This window comes from Nannizzia gypsea, genomic scaffold (genome assembly GCF_000150975.2).
Source record: "Nannizzia gypsea CBS 118893 supercont1.8 genomic scaffold, whole genome shotgun sequence".
Classification (NCBI taxonomy): domain Eukaryota; kingdom Fungi; phylum Ascomycota; class Eurotiomycetes; order Onygenales; family Arthrodermataceae; genus Nannizzia; species Nannizzia gypsea.
In genome coordinates, this window is record NW_003345194.1 from 314120 (window position 1) to 335707 (window position 21588).

The 21588-nt window shown below is 47.7% G+C and overlaps 8 protein-coding genes across 8 annotated transcripts in view; 4 read left to right on the forward strand and 4 right to left on the reverse strand.

Moving 5' to 3' along the window:
* Positions 1–1456: 1456 nt before the first annotated feature.
* Positions 1457–2575, forward strand: MGYG_07964 (hypothetical protein; the record flags this gene model as incomplete). Its single annotated transcript, XM_003169748.1, has 2 exons — positions 1457–1838; positions 1905–2575. 2 exons carry the CDS (start codon positions 1457–1459, stop codon positions 2573–2575), a joined length of 1053 nt encoding a protein of 350 aa, XP_003169796.1.
* Positions 2576–2873: 298 nt separating this feature from the next.
* On the reverse strand, positions 2874–7559 carry MGYG_07965 (hypothetical protein; the record flags this gene model as incomplete). The annotated part of the gene is made up of 6 exons (XM_003169749.1): positions 2874–3547; positions 3609–4262; positions 4312–6146; positions 6203–7130; positions 7183–7456; positions 7518–7559. 6 exons carry the CDS (start codon positions 7557–7559, stop codon positions 2874–2876), a joined length of 4407 nt encoding a protein of 1468 aa, XP_003169797.1.
* A 537-nt stretch (positions 7560–8096) lies between these two features.
* Positions 8097–10297, forward strand: MGYG_07966 (nucleolar protein 10; the record flags this gene model as incomplete). Its single annotated transcript, XM_003169750.1, has 2 exons — positions 8097–8313; positions 8373–10297. The coding sequence occupies 2 exons, from the start codon at positions 8097–8099 to the stop codon at positions 10295–10297; spliced, it is 2142 nt and encodes a 713-aa protein (XP_003169798.1).
* Positions 10298–10877: 580 nt separating this feature from the next.
* Positions 10878–11851, reverse strand: MGYG_07967 (hypothetical protein; the record flags this gene model as incomplete). The annotated part of the gene is made up of 4 exons (XM_003169751.1): positions 10878–11250; positions 11315–11418; positions 11491–11663; positions 11740–11851. 4 exons carry the CDS (start codon positions 11849–11851, stop codon positions 10878–10880), a joined length of 762 nt encoding a protein of 253 aa, XP_003169799.1.
* A 2581-nt stretch (positions 11852–14432) lies between these two features.
* Positions 14433–16409, forward strand: MGYG_07968 (hypothetical protein; the record flags this gene model as incomplete). Its single annotated transcript, XM_003169752.1, has 1 exon — positions 14433–16409. The coding sequence occupies one exon, from the start codon at positions 14433–14435 to the stop codon at positions 16407–16409; it is 1977 nt and encodes a 658-aa protein (XP_003169800.1).
* Positions 16410–16549: 140 nt separating this feature from the next.
* Positions 16550–18162, reverse strand: MGYG_07969 (6-hydroxy-D-nicotine oxidase; the record flags this gene model as incomplete). The annotated part of the gene is made up of 2 exons (XM_003169753.1): positions 16550–17968; positions 18046–18162. The coding sequence occupies 2 exons, from the start codon at positions 18160–18162 to the stop codon at positions 16550–16552; spliced, it is 1536 nt and encodes a 511-aa protein (XP_003169801.1).
* An 833-nt stretch (positions 18163–18995) lies between these two features.
* MGYG_09182 (hypothetical protein) lies at positions 18996–19377 on the forward strand (the record flags this gene model as incomplete). Its single annotated transcript, XM_003169754.1, has 2 exons — positions 18996–19001; positions 19033–19377. The coding sequence occupies 2 exons, from the start codon at positions 18996–18998 to the stop codon at positions 19375–19377; spliced, it is 351 nt and encodes a 116-aa protein (XP_003169802.1).
* A 106-nt stretch (positions 19378–19483) lies between these two features.
* MGYG_07970 (hypothetical protein) overlaps positions 19484–21588 on the reverse strand; it is a gene marked incomplete at both ends in the record, with an annotated part of 3014 nt that continues 909 nt past the window's right edge. The window contains 2 exons of the mRNA XM_003169755.1: positions 19484–20105; positions 20230–21565. Coding sequence (XP_003169803.1) covers positions 19484–20105; positions 20230–21565 — 1958 coding nt within the window. The remainder of the gene's footprint in view (positions 20106–20229; positions 21566–21588) is intronic.

A 21588-nucleotide genomic window follows, 5' to 3' on the forward strand; every position in this document is an offset into this window, starting at 1 on the left:
TCCTGATCTCTTGCCCTCCCATTATTCATCATATCTTATTTTTACTGATTTTACCTGCACGTCGATCACCAATGAAAGTGCCTCTGTTGGCGCTGGCCGCCGGCCTCTGACGTTCATGCATGCTCATGTGGTATGATACTCCAGGCAGCAGTGCTCAGATTTTCCCCTCGGTCTCAGTCCCACCATTATCCTCGGCCACTCAGTCTTTTTGGGTGATGAGCAAGCGGCGTACATGCAGATTTTCTTTGCCATGACTGGAGCCTGCCCTCCATTACAGTTTGATATCCACTTCTGTCTAGTTTGCTTATTTTATTTTATTTATTTTTTTTTTACCGTCACCATTGTCTAGAAGGTACGATTCGGTTCTATGCAAGTAGCATTTTGCCCTGGGTGATTAAAAATCTCTCGCCGGCATTATTGGTAGCATACCCCATGCGTATATCTCCCACACCTCACTGCTGAGCCCCGGCATCACCGAAGGTAGAGCAGGCTCGTTACAGTCACAGTCACAGGGCAAGGCAGCTTTTTATGGGAATGGATAACGCCGCAATTCCGTACGAACCCGCTACATTCAGTCCAATGGCCTCTCCTGATGTTCTATGCCAAGGTTCTGGCCTTGTTTGCCAGCTTTCCCCCCGTACAGGGGTGCTGAAAACAAGCCAACTTCAACGGCAGTCAAGTTTTGACTATCTCTTGATTTCAAAATACTATTACCGCTTGCATATTGCTGCGGTACCTGGTTTGGTTAAACAGCCGGTATCGAAACATCCGTCCGGCTGAGGATGGCGCATCAGGCCTTGTCTCACTAGACAAACACAGAGGAGTTGTGGCTTGACATCATGTCTGTATGACCGTATATTCCTGGTTGCCGCAGCTTTTCTCCCCTTCTTTCCCCTTCTTTCCCCTTCTTTCCTTTTTTCTTTGATTTCTTTCATTTTTATTTTTTACTTTTTCCGCTTCTACTTTTCGGTCTCCCTCCCTGAATGGTAGTTCATACTAGAAGAAATAACTCTCTTGACATAGCATGGTATCATTCGACCACAAAATTAGGGGCCTCCACCCATCACCGGGGCTATATCTCTGGGTTAATACATGGCTATAAGGCGTTGACACATTGATGCCTAACTGTTGTCCTTTGTCATAAGCACTGCCTCATTACATAGCCATTAGCATCACAGCAACTTCTATGTACATTCCTTGTTCAGATTCCCTTTGCCGCATTCCCACAGGCAAGCCTCACTATGGCTGGAGCTGGAGGGTTTGTTTATGACTTGCCATTTTAGAACAACTTGTTTACCTCATGGAAGCTGTTGACTTAAATTCGAGAGTATACCACATAAGTCCAGGCCCGTTTTCTCTCAAGTTGCCTAACATTTTCCTGGCATATGCCATTCACCATTGCTGAGGCCAAACTGTCGCAATCGAATTACCGAAACCCAATTCTACCCCTGAAAATATGGCAATTGTCAAAGACGAAAGACAAAGGGTGTTGCAAGCATATCGGTCACTCTTCATCGGGGAAAACGCATTAATTCGAAAGAAAAAGGCAATAATTAGGAGAATTGGGTCTCTTAAATGTCCTGATACTGGTTTGGTTGCAGAACTGGGTCAGGAGAAAATTGTGGACATCTTGCAATCTCTGTTAACGGACGATGCCTTCGCCTCTAAACCTACAGCCAAAGTTTCCCCAAGCCCAAACCTGCTTCATCCTACAATATCAGACCCTGCGAGCCCAGAGGAGCCGAGCTGTGATAAGAAAGAGCTGGGCAAAGGTGATCCTTGTGAGGGTACAGAGGAAAGTTTGGTGGATGTGAACCTCGACGAGCCTTCTTCTAAAAGTATAAACCCTACAGCTATATTCAGCGCTTATAAACGTTATGTTTACTAAGTAATTGAGTAACTAGATGAAACTACAAGCAAAGCTCCTTCCGACAGTACCCCGAAAGATTTCTTTCATGCACCATTCCAAGTACAACATCTAATTCTGACGAAAACTCAGACCCTGCTCGAGCAGGCATGCTTCGACTTTGCGCTTAAATGGGCCCCTGAGCTAATATCAAAGGAAATGTGGGACTGCCCAGAGGCCATCGAGCTGAGTAAATGGACCTTGGCCTTGAGCAAAGTCGTCAATAAGATTCCTATCGGCGCCTTCAATACAGCAGACTATGCGAATATACAAGAAATCATCCACTCTGGGTATGAGCTTCGGAACATTGCCGTCCATCGTCAGCGGGTGAGCCTTCAAAAGCTTGACGATATGATGCAGAATGCCGTTCGGTTCCTGAGAGCAATCAGTGATGAGACCAGAGAACTCCAGCTCTCCAACGTGCATGCGGTAATGAGCGTATTTATGTGGTCGTTAGGATCCCGAAGACAGATTATCGCGGCCCAGTTTCAGAATGAACTTGGGGAAATACAGCGCCTTCGTGAGGTTCTGGATGTAAAAGAAAAGGAGGTTGAGGATGCCATGAGAAAAGCGAATGCAGAAGTTAATGATCTAACTAGATATATGTTGGAGCATTCGCTACAGGGAATATTCGGCGGAAAAGGTGGTCTTGGAAGGTATTCGAGATAACTGTGTTCGAGTTTTGAACATATTTGTGTTAGGATAGAATGCGATTTTGACTATGTAGTTAAATAGTTACCACATCAACAAATTCGGAGTTTCATCTTGATAGTTAACTAGTTAATGCCAAGAAGCTAGTTAAGGTAACTAACTAGTACGACATAATTTTTGTTCATTCAAGCTTAACCAAGATACGTTCTAAATCATGTTCCTACTATTAAATTGCAATTGATGGTGGCATTGAAATGTATTACCCTCCAAATGTTAAGTATTCAAGGGTATCAAAATTAAAGTGACATTAGGCTCTTTATAGTATACATCCTAATAACTCCTGTCCCCTAATTGCTGTAGAAATGTGCCAGGGGAGGCCATGGTTTTCCCGGGAACAGATAAGTCCCCTTGCCCGGGTTAGAGAAGCCATATCCCGGTATATACTTAGTAAATCCTTCAAGATAATACTGGGAGGAATTCGAGTCTGGACGTGTATCAAATTGACCATCAAGGAAGCTTTCCAGTCATTGTCGCTGGTGCCGCTACGGTGGATAAGGTATCCGTTTGCGAGAGCCGGGTTATAATTGGTAAATGAGTGGGAGTTATTCAAGCGCTGTGATAGAATTAGGGCCCAGGAGTCGTCCGACTTGTCCACAAGGAGTGTTTCAGTATTCGACTCTACGGGGACTTGAGTAGGATGAACCTGAACGTTGGTTTGGGTCTGAGATAGGGCTGGTTCGGATGATAAGTTTGGTGTACTAGAGATATTGGGTGGGGTTGAAGCACTGGTTGACGGATCGGGAGAAGATATGCTGGGTTTTGGAGTAGAAACCGGAGTTGAAGCATTGCCAGATTGGTAAAGAGCGTTCAGTTGCGGTGGCGGAGGGGGTAGCTTCATGCGTAGGTTTGGCTCTATATTTACGGTGAGAAGGGCCAAATCTACCTGGCTGGGGTGATGCTGATTGTGACGAGCCGCAAGATTTGTCCAGGCTATATCTAGTAGTCAGTAATATATTCGATAATAAATTCAGCTGCAAAATGGGATGTGTACCTGTTATTTCTTCAGTGTCCATTGGTTCATCCTTTGCAATAACAACACGCCAGCGGCAGCAAGACATCCCTGTCATGTCTACCGTCACCTGCCAGATATCTTCTCGAACTTCAGATAATGGTCTACAGGTATGAGAAACGTCTTGTCGGAGAGAGTACGACAACGTTAACTGGCGTAGGCCTAGATTATCGCACCACGCTGCAGTAACCCACCGCTGATCCTGGCTCACAGAATATGCTACATGGCATGCCTTCCCAGCATCCATGGGAGAACCCTCCTCTGCAGTAAGCCGGAAAGGAATCATTTTTGGAACGGATGGCGCCAGGCTAAATGCAGGAGCGGCCCCAAACATATCCGATATAGGCTGTTGTGGAGGGCAGCGGGAGTAGACCTCCAATGCAAGGCGGAGATACTCATTTTGCGTGGGTATTACCAACGAGTCATCACCAGCGATAAAGTCGGATGGGATTATCTGCAATACCAGCTCGTTAAGGCGACGAACTGCACGTTTGTCAGCCTCTTCTACATATTTATGAAAGAGGCGTAAGAACGCTGCGCATATATCAACCATCGCTGCACCTATCTTGAAAGGATTCACGATGTAAACAACCGCAGTTTTGTTGTTCATTGATAAATTTGACATCGCAGTTCCTACTTCAATTGTTAGCCCTACTAACGACCCGGAAAACATATTACCACGTACCTAAAGATTCACAAATATGCTGTAACTTCCGCATAATTGAGGTATAGTCCAGCTTATCCTGGCCTAGGGACCATGGAACCAAGCCCTTTGCGCTACCAGGACGGGAGAATGTGCCCAGATTGGCGCCCAAATACGTTAGACCCAGCCTATCTAGAAATGCACTGGCGCTCTCTTGCATGGACACGGGGTGTAGACAATAGGAAATGATATCCTTCTTGCCTTTGAGGGGTTCAAGGCCGAATGTTTCCCAGAAAGATATAGCAGTTGGTAGGACTTCAAGAGAACAATTTCCACGCCTGATATGCATATGTGGCGGCTTCAAATTGATGATGCCACCGCCCGTTGCATCCTTCATTTGCTGACTAGGCCCAATGTCACTAATCGATGCATAACACTTGAGATTAGGCCTGCGGGATTGGCCTAGTGCGCTAATGTCGTCTATCGATGATTGCCAGATATCTTTCTCATTCTCCTCATAAGTGATCTCCATTTTATGCGCCAAAGTAGATTGAGTAATTTGATCAACCAAGAGCTGTGCTACGTGGAGCATCTCATCTCGGCCACAAAGAACCGAGCGAACACTGGGTTCGAATGCTTTGAAGTAGCCAGACAATAGCCAATCAGTAGCGGGGTAGATAAGCCCAGCTAATAGCACATCCTCTTCGAGGTCAGAGGGTGTAGTATAAGGCTTTCTGACGTTGAATCCAGGGCTTTGTAGAGACGAACTAACTGAGAAAATTTCTTCTAAGTCTCCCCTCCTCAATCTGGTATCGATGGGATCTAGGGGGCGCAACTTGTCGGTTCTAGCCTGTTCATAGTCATCCCCTGAAACTGATGATGTTGAAGAGTCAGAGGCTGAGCATCTTTCGTTGTCAGGACAATTTATGCGTTCGTTGCCTTTGTGATTGTAATCCTGCTGTCCTAATTTATAGATCGGCCCTGGCGGATCATTGACCATAGGAATTGTTGTCACATTTGAATCCGCGTTTTGATTTGTGTTTTTGCGATCAGGAAGAAACCAAAATCTGCCATCAATTCCGTATTTTCTATCGGAGAAGCCGAGCTCATGTTGGAATGGTATGGCATCGTAACGACCTTTATGTTGTCCTAGTTGATTGTTTGCGCCTATTGGAAGCGCCACGGCAGAAGTCAGTGTGTTTTTGGCCTTTTCTGAGCCTCCTGTTGCGTTCGAAAATAAAATACGTTTTACCCCTGACGGGCTGAGTGGCGGGCTTATTGGGCGTTCCGCACTCCTCTCCGCGTCCGCCACTCCAGTCACGGGCTGGTTACTGTTAAGTTCACCTTGTCCTTGATTTGTGTTATATTCCACAGCATTGTCTAACATTGGGGTTTCCATCCCTCCCGGCTCGGCAGGTCCAACTGGCTCTAAGGAAGCCGATGATTCGTTCATTTCTAGATCCGTCTTTGATTCCACCGTAGGATGGTCCGACATAACAAAATTGTGGCTCAGGTTTCCCGAATCAACGTCCAAATTAGTATCAGAAAGTCCAGGTTCGTCAAAAAAGTTGAAGTCTGCCTCAGTAATTCCTTTGTCGTCGAAATTGTCACCTATCTCTTCAAACAAGTCATCGTCAGCCGCGGTGTCGTACATTCCAGCTCCGGTGCCGAGCCCGGGGGTTGCCGCTTCTATTAATGATCTGGTATTAGGATTTAGGGATTCGGCAATGTTAGCATCTGGTTCCTCCCTCGAGGCCTGCGATATTTCAAGAGGATACTGCCCCCCAGGGTGATCGGATGGAAGTTGCCCGAATCCTAATGCGCCTCCGGGAGGGTTGGGTATACCGTAGCTGGGTGGAAATCGGGGTATGCCAACACTCTTGCCAGGCTTTCAGTTGTGTTTGAGATATCTATTCCGTAGGGGGATGCTGACAGTTCGCTTTGAGGATGCTGCTCTGCGGGCTGGGTAACATCTGGTGGTGGGTTCCGTGATAAAACCTCGTCCTTGGGTAGAGAGCATTTTAGCCATTGATGGGCGTACTGTAAAGGCCCCAGACTGTCGCGGGATAAAGTCTTGGCTCCTTGAATTGGGGAGCCTTTGGGGAAGCGAGCTTTTCTAAAACATAATTGCGCCGGCCAGTAGATTCTTCGGGTACCATTGGCCTTGGTCTGGCCCAACCGTTGATGACGTGCCACCACTTCAACTTGTATCCATCTCATATTATCCGATACCCCTATAGGAACCCCTGTTCTCTCAAGCCAAGAACAAACAGCCATTTTCCATGGATCCTGGCCCTCACCGGAGAAGCCATTTTTTGAACAATGTGCGCTGTTGCTGGTGTTATACGAGTTGCCGGTACCGAGTGCATATTCACTACCTCCTATACCTATGTATCTAGCTATTGTCCCTGTGGGAGCAAGCCATATATCGTCATGTAATCGTAGCTCACCAATGCTACTGGGCCCAGGGCTTTCAGAAAGTTGGCATATTCCTGGTTGGAATCTAGGCCGAAGTGATACGGCCACCTTGCCACTTTGGGATGTTTCGATATCCAGTGTCGAAATAATGCAGCCAGAAGCCCCGCCAGGAGATGTATCAGGATCTGCGACTGTGAAAAAGGTCCTTTTTCCGAGGGGTATAGCTCCGTGACGTTTAGCCAAATACAGTGAGAATGACCAAGCTATTGAGCTAATAAATGACGCGTATAGAGAAGAATGCGTTAACTCCAACGATGCGGGTATCTCTAGCCTATTTCTATCCGATAGTTCCTCAGTTTGGCTAGAATTGAGGAGGTTATCTGAAGCTTTGGATAGCAGTTTTTGAGAAAGTTCAGCTAGAGATGTGGTTCCCCCACAATATTCTATGAAGTCCAGTTAGAAATTATCCTGTGGTATGATAATAAAATGGCGTACCGTGTATTGGCACCTGTCCAACAATTATATCTTGTGAATATTTGCTCTGACTTGACGTGAAAGACTTTAGCCTAGAAAACTCAGCATCAAGCGAAAATATCCAAATTCCAACTCCATCAGATGATGGACATGTAAGACACCCAGCCTCTCGTAGTGCTAATGCACATATTTGGACTTTCTTAAAGAGTTGATTGATTGAAGACCCCAAGGTCCCAAGACCCCTCTCATTGAAATCAACGCCATAAACCCTCCAATAACAAGTTGAAAGTTCATCCTGATTAGACGTTAGTGTTAACTGAAGCAAGGTAGCCTACTGTAGTAGTAAGCAAACATACAAAGACTCGAACGTTGGTTTCCGCCCCGATTGGAAACTCCATGATTGCTATAAATTTCTGCGCGGAGATAACTTTTCGCCATTGAGAGCAAGGGAATAGGAGAGAAATATGCCCAAAGCCCCAGTGGCAGCATCTCTAAGAACAGGACCCAGTAGTAGTATGACCATATACGTGACTGGACCTCTCCTTGACGCCCCCGGGATGAGAGACCGCCTAAGGCATGCCGTCACACTTACAGGAGGGAAATGTCACATAAAGAGCAGTGGAGTGTCCACACAGGGGCTGGTATCAATACTGAAAGAGACTAGAGGGCAAGACAGGACGTAAAGACGGACGGTTGTATTTGATATCATCTTCTTCGTCTTCGTCGCGCGTTTGAAAACGTTTTGATTTGAGCTTCCATTAAAGTTGTGATTATATAATATACTTTCCCCCACGTGATGTCAAGCTGAATAAAGTTTAGAGATAAAAATAACCTTTTCCTTTTTTTTTGGTTGTTCGAGGAAATTTTTTGATATTCAAAGGGACGGAGCGGGAGCAAAGGATAGAGAATAGAGAGCGGCAGGTTGTTAAGCAAGGATGAAGCTTTCCAACCATTCGGCGGTGCCAGTATACACGATATCTGGCTCGTCTACTGCCAGACCTCTCCCCGAATGGCTAGCCAGAAGACGGAAACGAAGCCTTAAGGCCGACGCAGAGTATTCGAACCGGGTGGAACTGCTGCAAGATTTCGAATTTGAAGAAGCAAGCCAGTGTATTCGGGTTAGCGAGGATGGTCAATGGGTAATGAGCACAGGTCAGTATCTTCCCGTATCTTCAATAAGCCGATGGGGTTTTAATTGGAAACGAATCTAGGTACATACAAGCCTCAAATGCATGTACATTATCTACCACATTTATCTCTGTCATATGCCCGCCATACAATATCCTTAAATACGACATTCTTGCTTCTCTCATCGGATTATTCAAAATCGCTTCATTTACAAGCAGATCGATCTCTTGAATTTCATACACCCTCCGGATGCCATTACACTACCCGCTTGCCTCGGTACGGCAGAGATCTAGTGTACGATAGACAATCAGCAGAAGCACTCACGCCAGCTGTTGGAGTTAACGAGAATGGCATGGGAGAAGTGTTTAGATTGAATTTGGAACAAGGCAGGTATATGCGCAGCTACGAGGTTGAAGTCGGTGGGGATGATTTCACCTCTCTCGGTGGAGGGGCGCTTCAAGGCGGAATACGCACCGGAAGTGTTAATACTGGAGCAGTGGCAGAGGAAAGCCATAATCTACTTGCTTTCGGAACATCTATTGGGACCGTAGAGCTCTGGGATCCCCGCGCAAAAGCTAGAGCAGCTATCCTCCCGTCCTACACCAACGAGAAATCAGAAATCACCGCATTGGAGTTCAACAGGTCAGGGCTCACCCTTGCCACAGGATCATCTACAGGTCTCATTCACTTGTATGATCTTCGATCCCCAATTCCCGTTCTCGAAAAGGACCAAGGCTACGGCTACCCAATCCATACCTTAACCTTCCTTACCTCATCTATCTCCACCCGTGAGCAGACGAGCGACCCGAAAATCATGTCAGCCGATAAGCGCATTATCAAGATATGGGATCAGAGGGACGGTACTCCGTGGACATCCGTGGAACCGGCTGTTGATATTAATAGCGTGGCTTGGTGCAAGGATAGTGGTATGCTACTGACGGCCAACGAAGGACGGCAACAGCACTCTTTTTTCATCCCCCAATTGGGGCCTGCGCCAAAATGGTGCGCGTTCCTGGACAATCTCGTGGAAGAAATGGCAGATGACCCTAACGACCCTCATGCGTTTGCTACTGGCCAGTCAGGCTCTGTTTATGATAATTACAAGTTCCTTACTGTTCCTCAGCTGCGCAGTTTGAATCTGGATCATCTCATTGGAACTACGACTTTACTACGTCCATACATGCACGGTTACTTCGTTGCCCAACGTTTGTATGAAGAGGCAAGGTTGATTGCCAACCCGTTCATCTGGGAAGAAGAAAGAGATAGAAAAATCAAAGAAAAGATTGATAAAGAGAGAGAGAGCCGAGTCCGCGGGAAGAAGAAGGTCACAGCGAAGGTTAATCGGAAGCTTGCAGAAAAACTGCTTGAGAAAGAAGAGAAGAAAGAACGGCTCCAGGCTCGGAGGGTATTGGCGCAAGGAGGAGACGAGGCTGTTGAGAAGGAAGCGAATGATGCCGGCCCCATCGAGCCAAGCACTGGTGGCCTGCTTGGTGATTCGCGTTTCAGCAAACTGTTTGTTGATCAAGATTTCGCGATCGACGAGAACTCGAGAGAATATCTTCTTACTCACTCTGCAAATGCACCTGCAGCTGCTTCCAGGCCTGAGAGAGGATTGACAGCTGTTGAAGAGGAAGCTATTGATGAAGTACCCGGCTCTAGTTCTGACGAGATGGCTTCGGAAGATGAGGCGCCACGAGCCGCACGACAGCCATCTTCCAAACAAATATCTACTGCTTCTTACAGGCGAAGCAAACCAAAGCAGCCTCAGATGCAAGTGACTTCATCTTCCAAGGCTTCACGCACTCACGACCGTTCGTTCGAGTCCAGAGTTCGTAAACACCAAACCAAAGAGCGCCCTTCGGTAGCTCGATCAGGTGGCGAGAAAACGGTCACTTTTGCACCCCAGTCGAAACCCAAGCCTAGATCTGCGGCTGACAATATCGACCGGGCAAGCTACCGGAAGAAAGACCGCAGAAGTGCCTCCGGAAATACCTTCAGAAACATGTAGTGCTCTTCATATCCCCATACCGTATGTGCTAGGAGTATCCGTATTTAAATATACGGTTAATTCCTGGCTACACTCGCCCTATTGCTAGCACGTCTTTTACTGGCGAGTCTTTGGCTCACGTAGCCTACCGGAATACGGGCAATGAGACTCGATGTGCCTCTTGAACTCGCCATGTTTCGGTCCATGAGCTACCTAATGGTTTACATCATAAATCGCACCTGGCTCTCCAGTAATGAGAGATACAAATCAGCTGGTAAATACTGCCGGTGATTGATAACTACGCCATGAATTGAGCTGATGAGCCTGTTGAACTGTGGCTTGCTACGGCCGTTTCTGCCTGGCCTACATTGAGCTTCAACAAGGGTATCTCGCCAGCGAGTAGGAAAAGGACGAATTCTGGCCTTTGAGGCTATGACAGGCTTCCAAAGCCTCGAAACACACATCTAAATCTCGCTCATTTTGTACATTCCTAGAGCTGCTAGATCTAAGTATGACAAAGATAATGATAATGCATATAATGAAAAACACTACTACATCTATTGAGACCCCGGTTCACGAGGGCAAGGCTCGTCCAATCATTCTAAGCACGGCCACACTCTACCTTGGCTACAATCTCGTTGACCTGCTCCAGGCTGGCACCAGTTCCTTTCTCAAATCTTTCCCAGAAGTTAGTTGTATCGTTCACCCTTGGGTAAGGGACATCGGGCACCGGCACGCCCAAGAACTTGCAAAGAGGCTCCCATCCATCCTTAGCCTCAAATTCGAGTAAGTTGTCAGCTGGAACCAGGTCGCGGACCATCTGGTAGTGCTGTTCCCAGATCTCCTTTCCATTCTTACGGAAATCACCCTTAAACATATGGTCCCAAAGCAAACTAACCATCTCTACCCGCTTTCCTTCGATACCCAATTCCAGGTTGGCTAAATGCGCCTTGTGGATGGTGTTGATAACAGACCTAAATAAGAATCAGAATCAAATCATTGGCATATACAGTGTGTATGCGGCAAGGTGGTACGTACGTATACCATTTCTCAAAATCTCTCTTGTTCAACACCACCTTGGCCTCCGGGTAAGCTGCAACCAGCTCGGGAATAAAGGCACAACCGGGGGCATCGGTTGTAGCCTTTAAGCAAAGTAAGCATTCATTGTTTCAGGAAGCCTACATTTAATTGAAAGTCGATAGTTGCTATCATACCTGGCAATGGCCCAGTAGAGCATCCCAATCCTTCTTTTCCCAGGTGCCGATGCCTTCATATTTCGCACGGATAGCATCGATCCACATGTCGCAGTCCTTTTGGTTCTCCACAGCACAGCAAAACATATGATAAGTGTCTTCGAAACCAAGAATTTTTAAGGCAAACCTCAGAGCTGATTCGATAGATAAATGAGCACAACCCTATAGTTTTAATTGGGGAGCTTATTGTAGGTATAAGAGCCTACGTACAGAGGGTTCCGGTACGAGGCATCCCCGCACATATCACCTTCATAGGCACCACGCGGGTACTATTTCGCCTGTCAATGTCGGTGATGACTGGGACATCCATGTTTATCGACATGATGTTGGGTTGCAGAAGAAAGGGTAGAAGAAGATAGCGCTAGATATTCAATTTGAGGGGTTGTGGTAGATGAGCAAAAGACAGGCGAACTGCGTCCCATTTATATTATACGTAATATGTACCCCCGCATGTTTTGCAAGCTGGCTTTATGGGTCATGGGCCCGAATCCTTTAGTTCCCTCGAAAAGAGGTACACTGGCTTGACAGGCGGACTGTAAGGTGCCGACATCCCGTTTGAAGGGTTCTTCAGGTGCGATTTTCACAACGGATGGACGGCCCGGTGCATTTTCAATGACTGCTGTCTCTGGCCCTCGCAGTCTCATTAACCCTCAACACACTCAAAACATGAGGCCGAACTACCTGTAGCTATGGAGTAATATAACGGCCCAAATATAGCGCGAACAGCCAACCATGCGAGCGGCTGTACGCATCAAAATAAATTTCGGCCGTCGGACAGAGCACCACCCCCGAAGCTATTTGGCGCGGTATAACACGAAGCCATCTCAACCAAGTCATCCCTTGACGACTTAGTCAAGTATGTACTCCACACTTTGCAGTTTATCGATGTCCTGCAAAGGTGAAAGGGCTACCGTATTGGATGGATTTTCAGTGTCAATTAATCAAAGGTTCCGTGGGTCATGGGCTCAAGAGAACCATACTCCGTACCTTTAGGACTCAGAGGCCGAGCCACATAGATCTGCACGCTGTGGAATACAGCGATTGGTGGACATGCAGGTGATGCATGGCCCTAGAATTCCTCTGCCAGAGGACCGAACGAGACACTTAAGAGGGCGAATTTTCATACTTTGTTACAACTGTGTAGGTTATGTGGTGGGCATCGGAGCCTATGGTTCATCTGGATATCATTCGGGACAGTCTGACACCAGCGTAACAGGGTCGCTCAAGGGTGTCAACCCCCAACCAAGCCGGATCGACACTTGCCGTTTTCCACGCAAGGGCACCCATACAAGAAAATGGCAGCAGATATCCTGCAGCAGTCCGCTGGGATGTTATGAAGGATGACACTGGACTGACAAAGCAAGCTAACTAGTTTCTCCCCTTGCATCCACTAATTACCATCGGCCGCAAACAAAGGCCGACTGTCCGAGAGCACCTGACGACAGGCTTGGCCAGCATCCTGAGCGGCAAAAGCGAGCAGACTAGGCTTCCATGAAGGCGAGCTGAGTTTCGTCGTCTCTCGCTCGGCTGGAAGACTTGGACGGCTTCACAAGTCAACAAGTTTTATATCGTTGACGTTTCGTACTTCTCTTTTGGTACAACTATGATTAGTAATATTTATGACTAATAAACGACTAAGGAATGTCTTTATCACGTGGTAGCTTCAGGTTTACCTAATCATCTGAGCTATAAAAAATTAGTTACCGAACAGAACCAAGAGCGAGAGAGAAGAAGATAATTATATCGCCAGCCCTCCTTCAAAGAAGCAGCTGGACACTCCAGGGATGCAGCAGCTGTGCCTTATGTTGCTACTGGGACTGCTGGGTACTCCGTATATCACCGAATATTGACGCTACCCTGCGGGCTACTCCGTACTGGATGTTCCATTTTGAAAGGATGATATCAGGTCTGTTGCATACAACTCTACCTGAGTTGCGTCTGTATCATGCCCCAAAGTACCAGATGTCAACGATATACCGGACTCCGTATCATATTCTGACCGGTGCATCCGGCCATTCGCTCAAGAGTGGCCTACGGATGATCGGGGTTATCTATCTACCCGGCCTGAACTTCTCCGGCTGCGCTCTTCGTCCGTGTCCTGTGACCCATCGTCAACTGTGATCACCGCACACTTTGAGATATGGAAGCCCCTGTAGTCGTCCTCCGTAGAAGAAGAGGCCACGCTCTCGGAGATCAGCGACAACGGCAGGTACGGAGTAGTTTAGGAACGGGAAGGTCTGAAAGCTAACACGATGATATGCAGAAAGAAATCATCGAGTAAATAGAACCGTGTTACGTTTCTTCTACGACGAGCCCCCAATTTCAATCCCAACTGTCTCCCGTCGCACTAGTTAGTTAGTTAACTAATAAGTTCCGTTTATATACTCCGTAACTTGTTAGCTATTAGAATATCGATCTGACATGCAACCTCTGGCTCACTTCATCGATTCAGAGCAGTGGATAGCGGGGATTGACTACTTGTTCCATGATTGTCACTACCTGGCTATTATATATTTTGGATATTTGTACGGATTAGTTCTTGAAGTGTTTAATTATCAATATTTATCCAATTGGTCAGGCTATTACTCGTAGGGTAAAATTATTACTCCCTTCACTCCGTGTATATATTGTATATCTCCATGTCAATACTAAAGCCCTTTTAGCCGCTAGTTATTAGTTAAATAAACATAAGTATTTTGCGAAATGCCAAGCCACATTCGACCACATATAAATTCTGACGGCTACGGCTCCTCAAGACGACAAACACAGGGCGAGCAGCCGTATGCACCGTCCAGCGGCGATTGCTTGAGTATAGAGCAATTAAGGAGAGAGACAGCCCGTGTAACTGCAAGATTAGCCAGATATCAAGGCTTTTTTAAGGTCACAGCCAATTCTAACCAGCCATGGCGGCCAGCGCCACGCTTTTCATGACTCCGGAGGAGAGCCGGCGGGTTCAAAAGACGGCCCAGGAACATGCACAGAAATGCCAGGAGAAAGCTGGCCAGCCTCGAGAGGCTGAGGAGACAAAGGCACTCGTCCAGCAAGCCGTTGGCAAATCTGTGATGGATGATTTTGCGGCCGCAGCGCTGGATCTGGGAACAATGTCAAAGGACAAGAGCGATGATACTATGCCAGCATATACCGTTGGGCGTTCATATTTGCCCTGCACAGCGAATCTGGTGGATCTAGAGCCCATAAGGATATCGGAGCTTCGTATGGAAACGCACCATCGTGGTCGAGTGCTTTCACTTCGCCGTATCTCTCCAGTGGTCAAACTTAGGTTATCTAGCTGGGCTATCGTACAGGAAGCAGGCTCAGATGAAGCAGACAGACTCGAGCTATCCCTTCACAACACAAGGAATGGCGAAGATATGCTGGATTCGGCCTCAGCATTCTTGATTAAGGAGCCTTATTATACCCTTAATACTAATGATGAACCTGTGGTTCGCGTCGATCACCCCTCGGACATGGTCATTACGACTTACAGTGACAACCCATCTTCATGGCGTAATAACACTGGAGACAAAGACTCTGCATCTACTACGTCTAAATCGGCTACCCAGTGCAAAGAAGAGGGAAATGCTGCCCTCGGGAAAAAAGAATACTGGAGAGCTCACGCCTGCTACTCGGAGGGATTGAAATTAACTGCAAATGACGAGGATAGCACATTGCGTCAAGATATTTATCGAAACCGTTCTTATGTCAACCTTCTTCTCCAGCGTTTTGACGAGGCAATCTCTGATGCATCTACGTCCCTTACCCATGGAACCGAAGAGGAACAGAAAACCCTAGATGCAAAGGCGTATTCTCGTGCTGGTACTGCAGCATACAGTCTAGGCGACTATGAAGCAGCCAAGAGCTTCTTTGAGCAGCAGGAGAAACTCCAGCCTGATGATCGCCTGGTCAAGATTAACCTGAAAAGAATAAAAATGCGAGTTCAGGAGAAAGAATCAGGCATATATGACCTAAGAAAAGTAGCAAACAGTCTTACAAAATTGCAGGGCCGAGCCGATGTTACAAGTTACCATGGATTCACTGAGATAAAGGAGAGTCCAGGAGCGGGTCGAGGCCTTTTTGCAACTCGAGATATCGAAGCCAATGAGCCAGTCATGTTCGAGAAGGCGTTCTGCATTGTCTGGAGCCATGATCCGGAGGCAATGACATGTCTGACTATTGATGTCAGAGACAATGCCACCATTAGAGTCTTCCCATCCGGCTTACACAAGGCTGTGGTACAAAAATTAGCGAACAACCCTTCCCAAGTTGAGCGTGTGTTGTCCCTCTACGGAGAATATGAAGGACTCGGCAACAAGCTTCGCGAAAGTGACGGTAGACCAGTACTGGATACATTCCAACTCCACGATATTGTCCAGCGCAACGCTTTTGGACCAGGACAGCAGACTGAACACGAAGATGTCAGCAACGCTAGTACTGGGCTCTGGGTTCGAGCAGCATACATAAATCACTCCTGTGTCCCGAATGTCAAGAAAGAGTTCATCGGTGATTTGATGATTATCCGTGCCACCCGTCGAATTTTAGCAGGCGAGGAACTCACGCACTGCTACGATGGGACTAGTGATTATAGCACCAGGATAGCAACCATCGAGCGAACATGGGGTTTCAAATGCCAGTGCAAGCTCTGTGCTGCCGAGGAAGCTGATGGCAAGGAAATACGCCAGAAGCGAGCAAATCTTGAAAAGGAGGTGGGCAACTTTATGAAAAAGGAAGACGCACAACAGCCAAAGAAGATTGCTATCATCAGGGCCAAGCGCCTGCGTCAGAGTATTCTGGACACTTATGACCAGCAGAGGTACAAGGACCTACCGCACACATCGCTATACGGAATTGAACAATGGTTGCAGGCAGCCCGCGCCTTGTAGTTTTCATTTGAAAGAGTATGCATGGTATATACCTGGTACTGTGCCTCAAACTTATATATTTTACCCCTTATCTAAAAAAAGTTATGCATGTGTCTAGATATTATTAAAATTAAAGAATATTTCCTAGAGAATCAGCACGCTTATAGTTTGAAGTATCCAGGCTGTAGACGTTGGAAGATGCTGTCAGGATCATACTTTCTAGCTACTTTGTTCAGCCGCTCGATATTGGCCTTCCCATAGCTTTGAATAGGATCCTGCTTGACACTCGCATAATTCATATAAACAAAATCGTTCCAGAGTCCTCGTTCCTCAGCCTTCGCCTTTGCTTTTTCAAGCCAGCCAACATATGCATCAATGACAACCTTGTCGTCTTCTGCATTTTCCCATCTAGCGCTGGGATTCATGATGATAATAGGTTTTTTATTGTCTAGACCTAATGCATTACCGCCCCGGTTGGCCATCGGTTTGAGCATTGGAATGCCAATAGGTTCCAGTGAATATACAGGTAGATACCCCTTGACCTTTTTTTGTAGAGGGCTGATGGCTTCAACCCAAAGATCTAGGAGGTCTGAAAGAAGTTGTGCGTCTGCCTCGATGGTTGCTGTCCAGTAGCTCTCCCTCAGGCCGTTGGGATTTGCATCGTTGAAGTCCGTTGTAATCTGTGCCAGAGTAGCAGACTTTACTGTGTCCATCAGCCGATTCGGTTCAGCAAATATACCATTAAAGACCATAGGATGAGTACTGTTGTCTTTCATGGCCTCGGCATACTCCACTTGCGTCACACATATGTATTGATCGACAGGTTGGAGGTATACAACATTCACGATCAACGCAGACTTTGGATCCTGTGCTGCACCATGTGTGGTATATTCAGCCAAATGCCGGAACATGCTCGCATTCTGCGGCCCTGGATAAACGAGGTTTCCTCCCCACATCTCGCCCCCTTTCAATGGGTATGAAAAGACCTCGAACTCAGTGACAAGGCCAAAATTGTTACCGCCGCCTCGGAGGGCCCAGTACAGATCAGCATGGCGGTGGGGGCTGGCATGGATAATATCACCAGAAGCTGTGACGACTTCGAAGCTTCGAACATTGTCTGCTGCCCATCCGTACAGGTTGCTGAAGAACGAGATCCCTCCTCCTAGGGTCAGGCCGCCGACACCAATATCAGCAACCCTACCACCGATAGCCACCAGGTCCTCCTTTTGCAGCTGCGAGTAGACGTCAAGCCAGGTATTCCCTGCGCCTAGGGAGACCGTACGTCTATCTTTGCTGACGGTGATGCCCTTGAGTGAAGAAAAGTCGATGGTAACGCCACCAGCAATGTTTGATGCGCCAGACATGGCAGCATGACCCCCTGATTTGGCTGCAAAGGGACACCCAGTACGACGAAGTACCTTGATGGCAGCAGCAACATCTTTTGAGCTTTTGGGACGGAAGAAACAAGCTGGGGTTGTTTCCGACTGCTGGGAGGACCAGAACTGCGCCTTCTGCTCACCATAGATGGTAGAATTTGGCTGGCTGACCTGATCTGCAAACTTGCTCTCCAATGTCTTGCACTTTGGAAGTTGTTAGTCAACTAAATAACTAGCTACCGCGGAAAAACACTCCGACTCTCTGGGATATTAGGACTTACTGCTTGAAGGCAATGGTCTAACCTTGCATTGGGGTGGTTTTGAGTCGCCAGGGCATCAGCCGAGAAGACGGCAAGCCCAACGAGGCCAGCTGCCAGCTGTTGACAGAAAAATCTCATCTCTGTTGCCGATCCTAAGTTATGAATATACTTGGATACCCATTTCAGCCAGCGAAAGAGCGGTTAAATAGTATTCCAAGTTTTAGTTAAGCCTCATGAAGGATCGCCAATCAGATGGATCTACCTGGCCGAAGGATCTCGACCTCGTAATAATGACGGCATGAAGCTTTGAAGCTGGCAGAGTGAAACCTGCAGACATTCTGCCTGGAGATGGCTGGGGCAGCTCTATGCGACGATCTAAATCGGCAAAAGTAGATTAAACGCTCCGTAGACTTATGAAAAAGGTATGGAATTATGTTAGTATAGAGGATGATACTGACTTATTCACAAAGTATGTGTGTTGAATATATCACATGCCGCATTGGCCCCATTTATTCCCTATATGTCCATTCTCTTTGCCCTAGCAGCCTAATATGTTATGATGTCGAATCGAATCATGAAGTCTATGATAGAAAAAAAAGAGAGAGAAGACAAAAAGACAATGATGCCAACACCCGAAGCCGAACCGAAGCCCAATCAACCGGCCGGTGAACCGTGGTAACTAACTATTCAAACAACGCAATAACCAAAAATAAAGCAAACAATTGATACCTATCCAACGAATAAACCAACAAACCAATGTACCAAACTGTGGAGTAATAAAAGGAAACAAGAAAAGAGGCTGCTGTGCTCTATTTGAGCAAAATAGATGCGAGATAGATAGCATGATTCTTTCCAAAATTGAAGGTAGATGAGACGTGAAAAGAAATGGGTAGCAGTGCAGGGATAATAGGGGATTAGAGGTTCAAACCTGGTAAAAGGCGCCGCGCCACCAATGTATCCAGCAAGCAAACATGGGGGTAATGCAAGTGATGAAAATAAATAAAACAGGCTGCTGAGGGCAGGAGTGGAGATGAGAAGCCAACTCATTCACAAGGGGTCTGCATCTGCATGGTATGGGAGGGGGACGAAGATGTGTATGTATTACCACTCAACGTGGCAAATGAGGCCAGTATAATGTATAATGGCAGCGAGATGGTGACGAGTAAGAAAGCTAACACGGAGATAGTAGCGAGGGCTATCTGTGTGGGCTTGGGTATGTGGATGTGGATGGGCATGGGCATGGGTGATATGGTAGGGACACCATCAGCGTTTAACCACAAAAACCACTGTGAACCTGAACAGGGAGACAAGACTCTTCGTCAGAACAAGAACAAGAAGGGGGCAATAACATGATCACATATCAGTGTAGAACTGGAGCCACTTGAACCACCATATGTAGTGAAGTCAAGGGAAGGCTGGATAGATGGGTATAGATGAGCAGAAAAGAAGGAAGCAAGGATTAGTCCCAGGGGTGAAATGAGCAGGGATTCCCACCACCAGAGCCAGAGCCACCGCCATCACTTTCTCGATTATTTTCTCGGTCTCGACGTCTGTCGCGATCTCGTTTTGATTCATGTGTCGTTGTACGCTGGCTGATGCCCGCTCCAAAATCAGACATGGTGAATAGCAGTGGCTCGTCTTCGTCCATGATCCCGTTGCCGTGGGGGTTGGGGCTGGATGAAGGGTTTGCATTACTCCATGGTGAACGGACGGTGCTGAATCTTCTTGCGCTGGCCCGCCGTGCGTGCGTATGTGAGGGAGGTCCTTGTGAGTCTCGGTCGTGTGGTTGAGCAAAGCGAGGCTGGTAAGGGGGTGCTGTTCTGTCTTTTACATTATCACCATCCAGAGCCTGCGGGCTTTCTGTTTGGCGTCGGTCGATCGGAGGGGAGACTGCAGGATGGTTCTCAGCATCCGGACTAGTGGACTGAAGCAACTCGCTGATAGATGGTGGGGATCTGTCCTGCGCGCCTAGGCTGATACTTCTGGTAGTTGTCGGGAAGGGTAGGAAGTCGGGAACATCTTCGTCTCCTGTTGCGGTGTTGTTTGAATTTGCTGTACTAGTTCGACGCTGGGCGGCCGAACTAGAGCGGCGGAAACTAGAGACGAATGCTCCGCGGTGGTGTCGGTTGTGAGGGGAGGCAGGCAATGGTATATCAATTTGCATTTGCTGTTGTGCTTGTTTGGGATTGCGGCCCTGCTTCCGACTCAGGGTCAGGCTCAGAGGTTTCTCCCAGAGGGGATTCGTGGCGAGGGACTCTACGAGAACGGGTAGTTGTGGTGATGATATGGCCAGGTTCGTCGGGGCTAGTGTATTCGATCACGCTGTTCGAGCTAAGCCTGGATGGAACGGCTGGGGTATGTGGTGTATGCGGGGAGATAGCCTTGTTGCCTGGAGAGGAAGAAATGGAGCCCGAGATGCCACTAGGTAGTGAGCTCGGCACAGCCGTGGCAGCCGGGTTGCTTGTCGCGGCTGGAGGGAGGTGTTTGCTGGAGGAGGAGGCAGTTGATCTATGTAGTAAGAGAGACGAGGTCATAGAATCTGACAAGGCGGTGTTAGCGTCCTTCATCTTCTGAAACCTGGATAGTGTTGCTGTGGTGGTTCGTCTGCTCGATGCCGGATCGAAAGTCGAACCATCTGGACCATTGGATAGCAAGTCCTTCCGCAGGTCCAGCATCTTGAGAAACTCGGAAATGTTGTCTTCATCTGTATCGACCACAGGGAAAACACCAGAGGTCGAGTCCCGCTGGCCTGGTGCCATGGCCGACGATGAACTAATGCTTGCTTTGCCACTGGAGTTGTTATCTTCTTCGGTCTTGCTTCCCCCACCGGTGGAGAGGCGACCACGTCTGTGGCTGAAGGAGCTGCTATACCTTGACATAGGTGTTTGTTTAGGAGACGCAGACATTGAGGAAAAGACCGCTTGGTCAGGTAAAATATGCGCTGACAGGGGGCGGGTAGACGAGTTGGGTATTTTCCTAGGAGACGGAGCGGCAGTTTGGACATTCTGATTTGAGCTGATGTTCATATTCGAGAAATCCCTAGTTGACGGGCTACGAGGACCGCTAGGACCCGGTGAAGCTGAGAGTGGCGGTGCCTTGAACGGTTGGTAAGAGACTGACGGCCTGCGTTGTAGTGTGTGTCCATCTTCGCCTGACAGTGAAGCAACCCGTGCATGGCCAAGTTTGGGCGAAGGCATATGTGTTGGAGGAGAAGAAGGCGAGCCACCGGCAAACTCTCTAGCGGCACGGAGAGCAGATATGGGACTTCCCTTGATGCTTGGATCGGCGCGATGGAAGGTCGACATACTGCCATATGCTTGGCTAAGATCTGGATTGTTCGAGGCCCTATGTTTAGCCGGCAATGAGCCAACGTCTACATTTTGAGCTCGAATCTGCTCTTCGCGATCATTTGCAGATGGTAGGGAGGGCCGGAACAGATCGTCGTCCACCCCCATAAACCGTGAGCTGAACATGGTCTCAGCGTCATCGACCCGGAATTCACAATTTGTGCGATACGTCACTCGGATCGAGAGAGGCCCGGCTGGGGATTCAGTAGTACCGAAT